The sequence below is a fragment of the Silurus aristotelis genome (genome assembly GCF_946808225.1).
Source record: "Silurus aristotelis genome assembly, chromosome: 13".
NCBI lineage: Eukaryota > Metazoa > Chordata > Actinopteri > Siluriformes > Siluridae > Silurus > Silurus aristotelis.
In genome coordinates this window covers 7,146,801-7,153,512 of record NC_139586.1, presented here as the reverse complement: position 1 = coordinate 7,153,512, position 6,712 = coordinate 7,146,801, and the positions used below count along the sequence as shown (strand labels likewise).

The window sequence follows — 6,712 nt, the reverse complement described above, 5'->3', positions numbered from 1 at the left end:
GCAAATATTTGTGTGTTGAACTGCATTGAGTGTACCATGCTGTGAGCAAAAACCAAATTAAATCTATTCCACTACATGACTATTACTATTTATATATCACTATGTTTGTGTGGACAAAAAGGAAGTACAAGACTCTAGCATGTTAACGGCTGTGGCGGTTCGCTTTGAAGACATTCTTTTGTGTGATCGTTGGTTTTAGGTCCGCCCCCTCGCCTGTTCTCAAGTAGGTCCTGTGGAGAGAGAATAAATAGGCGGGCATTGCGCGGAGCTTCTTTATTGAGCAGCTTGAATTTGTGAGAGCAGCACCATGTCTGGAAGAGGAAAGGGTGGCAAAGGACTCGGCAAAGGAGGCGCTAAGCGCCACCGTAAGGTTCTGCGCGATAACATCCAGGGTATCACTAAGCCGGCTATCCGCCGTCTGGCTCGCCGTGGTGGTGTTAAACGTATATCCGGTCTGATCTACGAGGAGACTCGTGGTGTACTGAAGGTGTTCTTGGAGAACGTCATCCGCGATGCAGTCACATACACCGAGCATGCGAAGAGAAAGACCGTCACCGCTATGGATGTGGTGTATGCCCTGAAACGCCAGGGACGCACTCTTTACGGCTTCGGCGGCTAAACGCTTACCTACCAAATAACGTCAACACAACGGCTCTTTTAAGAGCCACCCAAATATTACAAAACGAGTTAGTTTCTTTTAGTGTGTGTGTGTGTGTGTGTGTGTGTGTGTGTGTGTGTGTGGCGCGAAGAAGGGGATGAAATAACTTTTTTCAAGTGTATGTGACTAATAGAATTTGAAATAATTGTAGATATATTCTAATAAGGTAAAACCTTGCACCAGCACTACAGTTTTGTTTCAAAGTTTATATACATACTTCACATTTGTTTGTTTGTGTGTGTGTGTATATATATATATATATATATATATATATATATGTATATGTATATGTATATGTGCGTGTGCGCGCACAAAACGGCGGGCATGGGAACAAAGCGTAGCTCAGGGGCGGGGTAGAGGGAACGGGAGAGGATGGGACGAGGGCGGAGCCTTGTATGATGAGGTTTGAATTTGTGACCAATAATACGACTCCTTTCCCTTGTACGTAATTACAATGCAGGTCTGTAAATAGAGAGGCGGCGAGGCGGCCCTTTTTCATTCTCTCGCAGTTTCCTCCAGAAGCAGCATTATGCCTACTGATCCAGCCAAGACCGCGCCCAAGAAGGGCTCCAAGAAGGCTGTCACAAAGACGGCCGGCAAAGGTGGCAAGAAGCGCAGAAAGTCAAGGAAGGAGAGCTACGCTATCTACGTGTACAAGGTCCTGAAGCAGGTGCACCCTGATACCGGCATCTCTTCTAAGGCTATGGGCATCATGAATTCCTTCGTAAACGACATTTTCGAGCGCATCGCCGGTGAGTCTTCTCGTCTCGCTCACTACAACAAGCGGTCCACCATCACTTCTAGGGAAATCCAGACAGCCGTGCGCCTGTTGCTTCCCGGTGAACTTGCAAAGCATGCCGTGTCCGAGGGCACAAAGGCCGTCACCAAGTACACCAGCTCAAAGTAAAGCGTGTTACGCCGTCTTTAAGATAAAAACCAACGGCTCTTTTAAGAGCCACCCATTTTTTCATACAAAGAGCGGTCTTTTTTGCGCGGGCAGCAATTCTCGCCGCCCGCTCACTATGACCTTTTGTATAACGAGGTAAGTAAACAAACATTAGCATTAGAGGTACATTAGTAGAGCACAATTTGAATTTGGGCCGTAGCAACACAGCATATGAAGCATTAGAGCTATTGTAGCAGAACATAATTTAAATAAGAGCCATAGTAGCACTGCATCATTTAAATTGAAACCATAGCAGCACAACAGTGTTTCACATCAGGGCCCTAGCAGCACAACCTTATTTGAATTAGAGCCATAGTAGCACAACATAATTAGCATTAGAGCTATCGTAGCAGAGCAATGTTGTGCTACTAAGGCTCTAATTCAAATTAGGTTGTGCTGCTAGGGCCCTGATGTGAAATACTGTTCCGCTACTATAGCTGTAATGCTAACTGTGTTTCACATCAGGCCCCTAGCAGCACAACATAATTTGAATTAGAGTCATAGTAGCAGAGCATCATTCGACTTAGAGCCATAGTTGGCCAACATAAATCGGATTATAGTCATAGCACCGCAACATAATTAGCATTAGAGCTATTATAGCAGCACAGTGTTTCACATCAGGGCCCTGGCAGCACCAGCTATTTTGAATTAAGTCATAGTAGCACAACATTGTTCTGCTACTATAGCTCTAATGCTACCTATGTTGTGCTACTATGGCTCTAATTCGAATCGTGTTGGGCTGCTGGGGCCCTGATGTGAAACACAGTTAGCATTAGAGCTATAGTAGCAGTACAGTGTTTCACATGAGGGCCCTAGCAGCACACCATAATTTGAATTAGAGTCATAGTTGGCCCACATGATTTGTATTGGAGTCATATTGGCATTACATAATTAGCATTAATGCTACGGTAGCACAACAGTGTTTTCCATCAGGGCCAGGACAGCACAGCATTATTTGAATTGGAGAGATGGTTGCCCAACATTATTAGCATTAGATCTATTGTAGCAGAACAGTGTTTCACATCAGGCCCTAGCAGCACAACGTAATTTGAATTAGATCCATAGTAGCAGAGCATCATTTGGATTAAAGTCATAGGAGCACAACATAATTAGCATTAGAGCTATAGTAGCAGCACAGTGTTTCACATCAGGGCCCTGGCAGCACAACATAGCACAACATAATTTGAATTAAAGTCATAGTAGCACAACATTGTTCTGCTACTATAGCTCTAATGCTACCTATGTTGTGCTACTATGGCTCTGATTCGAATCATGTTGTGCTGCTAGGGCCCTGATGTGAATCACAGTTAGCATTAGAGTTTTAGTAGCAGTACAGTGTTTCACATGAGGGCCCTAGCAGAACAACATGATTCGAATCAGAGCCATAGTTGGCCCACATGGTTTGTATTGGAGTCATATTGGCATTACATAATTAGCATTAATGCTACGGTAGCACAACAGTGTTTCACATCAAGGCCATAGTAGCACAACATAATTGAATTTAGAGCCATAGCAGTACTTCATCATTTGAAGTGAAACCATAGCAGCAGCAGCACAGTGTTTCACATCAGGGCCATAATCAGCACACCATAATTTGAATTAGAGCCATAGTAGCACCACATCATTTAAATTGGAGTCGAACAACAATTTAAATTAGAGTTAGAGCAGCATTGCATAATTAGCATTAAAGCTATGGTAGCACAACAGTGTTTTACATCAGGGCCAGGACAGCACAGCATAATTAGAATTTGGGCCACAGTAGCAGAACAGTGTTTCTCACTAGGGCCATAGCAGCACAACTAAATTTAAATTGGAGAGATAGTATTCCAGCATAATTAGCATTAGATCTATAGTAGCACCACAGTGTTTCACATCAGGGCCCTAGCAGCACAACATAATTTGAATTAGAGCCATAGTAGCAGAGCATCATTTGAATTGGAGCCATAGTTGGCCAACATAAATCGGATTATCGTCATAGCAGCACAACATAATTTGAATTAGTCATAGTAGCATAAAATAGGTAGCATTTGAGCTATAGTAGCAGAACAATGTTATGCTACTATGACTTTAATTATAATTATGTTGTGCTGCTAGGGCCCTTATGTGAAACACAGTTAGCATTAGAGCTATAGTAGCAGTCGAGTGTTTCACATCAAGGCCATAGTGGCACAACATAATTTAAATAAGAGCCATAGTAGCACTGCATCATTTAAATTGGAGTCATAGTTGGCCAACATAATTTGATTTATAGTCATAGCAGCACTGCATAATTAGCATTAGAGCTATAGTTGCAGAACAGCACAATATAATTTAAATTAGAACCATAGCAGCACAACCTAATATACATGTGCACTTTTGTATAACATAATTTAAATTTGGACCATGGTGGCACAACAGTAATTTGAATTAGAGCCATAGTAGCACATCATTTGAATTGGAGTTATATTTGGCCAAAATAATTTGATTTAGAGTCATAGTAGCACAACATTGTTCTGCTACTATAGCTCTAATGCTACCTATGTTGTGCTACTATGGCTCTGATTCGAATTATGTTGTGCTGCTAGGGCCCTGACGTAAAACACCGGGAGCATTAGAGCTACAGTAGCAGCACAGCGTTTCACATCAGGGCCCTAGCAGCACAACATAATTAGCATTAGAGCTATAGTAGCAGCACAGTGTTTCACATCAGGGCCCTGGCAGCACAACCTAATTTAAATTAAGTCATAGTAGCACAACATTGTTGTGCTACTATGGCTTTAATTCGAATCATGTTGTGCTGCTAGGGCCCTGATGTGAAACACAGTTAGCCTTAGAGCTATAGTAGTAGTACAGTGTTTCACATAAGGACCAGGACAGCACAGCATAGCATAATTTGAATTTAGGCCACGGTAGCGGAACAGTGTTTCCCACTAGGGCCATAGCAGCACAACAAAATTTAAATTGGAGAGATAGTATCTCAGCATAATTAGCATTAGATCTATAGTAGCACCACAGTGTTTTACATCAGGGCCCTAGCAGCACAACATAATTTGAATTAGAGCCATAGTAGCAGAGCATCATTTGACTTAGGGCCATAGTTGGCCAAGATCATTTGGATTAGAGTCATGGCAGCACTGCATATATAGCATTACAGCTATAGTAGCAAAACAGTGTTTCACATCAAGGTCATAGTGGCACAACATAATGTAATTTAGAGCCATAGTAGTACTTCATCATTTGAATTGAAACCATAGCAGCACAACAGTGTTTCACATCAGGGCCCTAGCAGCACAACCTTATTTGAATTAGAGCCATAGTAGCACAACATAATTAGCATTAGAGCTATCGTAGCAGAGCAATGTTGTGCTACTAAGGCTCTAATTCAAATTAGGTTGTGCTGCTAGGGCCCTGATGTGAAATACTGTTCCGCTACTATAGCTGTAATGCTAACTGTGTTTCACATCAGGCCCCTAGCAGCACAACATAATTTGAATTAGAGTCATAGTAGCAGAGCATCATTCGACTTAGAGCCATAGTTGGCCAACATAAATCGGATTATAGTCATAGCACCGCAACATAATTAGCATTAGAGCTATTATAGCAGCACAGTGTTTCACATCAGGGCCCTGGCAGCACCAGCTATTTTGAATTAAGTCATAGTAGCACAACATTGTTCTGCTACTATAGCTCTAATGCTACCTATGTTGTGCTACTATGGCTCTAATTCGAATCGTGTTGGGCTGCTGGGGCCCTGATGTGAAACACAGTTAGCATTAGAGCTATAGTAGCAGTACAGTGTTTCACATGAGGGCCCTAGCAGCACACCATAATTTGAATTAGAGTCATAGTTGGCCCACATGATTTGTATTGGAGTCATATTGGCATTACATAATTAGCATTAATGCTACGGTAGCACAACAGTGTTTTCCATCAGGGCCAGGACAGCACAGCATTATTTGAATTGGAGAGATGGTTGCCCAACATTATTAGCATTAGATCTATTGTAGCAGAACAGTGTTTCACATCAGGCCCTAGCAGCACAACGTAATTTGAATTAGATCCATAGTAGCAGAGCATCATTTGGATTAAAGTCATAGGAGCACAACATAATTAGCATTAGAGCTATAGTAGCAGCACAGTGTTTCACATCAGGGCCCTGGCAGCACAACATAGCACAACATAATTTGAATTAAAGTCATAGTAGCACAACATTGTTCTGCTACTATAGCTCTAATGCTACCTATGTTGTGCTACTATGGCTCTGATTCGAATCATGTTGTGCTGCTAGGGCCCTGATGTGAATCACAGTTAGCATTAGAGTTTTAGTAGCAGTACAGTGTTTCACATGAGGGCCCTAGCAGAACAACATGATTCGAATCAGAGCCATAGTTGGCCCACATGGTTTGTATTGGAGTCATATTGGCATTACATAATTAGCATTAATGCTACGGTAGCACAACAGTGTTTCACATCAAGGCCATAGTAGCACAACATAATTGAATTTAGAGCCATAGCAGTACTTCATCATTTGAAGTGAAACCATAGCAGCAGCAGCACAGTGTTTCACATCAGGGCCATAATCAGCACACCATAATTTGAATTAGAGCCATAGTAGCACCACATCATTTAAATTGGAGTCGAACAACAATTTAAATTAGAGTTAGAGCAGCATTGCATAATTAGCATTAAAGCTATGGTAGCACAACAGTGTTTTACATCAGGGCCAGGACAGCACAGCATAATTAGAATTTGGGCCACAGTAGCAGAACAGTGTTTCTCACTAGGGCCATAGCAGCACAACTAAATTTAAATTGGAGAGATAGTATTCCAGCATAATTAGCATTAGATCTATAGTAGCACCACAGTGTTTCACATCAGGGCCCTAGCAGCACAACATAATTTGAATTAGAGCCATAGTAGCAGAGCATCATTTGAATTGGAGCCATAGTTGGCCAACATAAATCGGATTATCGTCATAGCAGCACAACATAATTTGAATTAGTCATAGTAGCATAAAATAGGTAGCATTTGAGCTATAGTAGCAGAACAATGTTATGCTACTATGACTTTAATTATAATTATGTTGTGCTGCTAGGGCCCTTATGTGAAACACAGTTAGCATTAGAGCT

At 41.8% G+C, this 6,712-nt stretch overlaps 1 protein-coding gene and 1 pseudogene across 2 annotated transcripts; both read left to right on the top strand.

Moving 5' to 3' along the window:
- Positions 1-307: 307 nt before the first annotated feature.
- LOC310736229 (histone H4) lies at positions 308-619 on the top strand (the record flags this gene model as incomplete). Its single annotated transcript, XM_083559613.1, has 1 exon — positions 308-619. One exon carries the CDS (start codon positions 308-310, stop codon positions 617-619), a length of 312 nt encoding a protein of 103 aa, XP_083415739.1.
- Positions 620-1,187: 568 nt separating this feature from the next.
- LOC310736227 (histone H2B pseudogene) lies at positions 1,188-1,565 on the top strand (annotated as a pseudogene). The gene has a single exon. The product of its transcript is annotated as a histone H2B pseudogene (transcript).
- Positions 1,566-6,712: the final 5,147 nt, after the last annotated feature.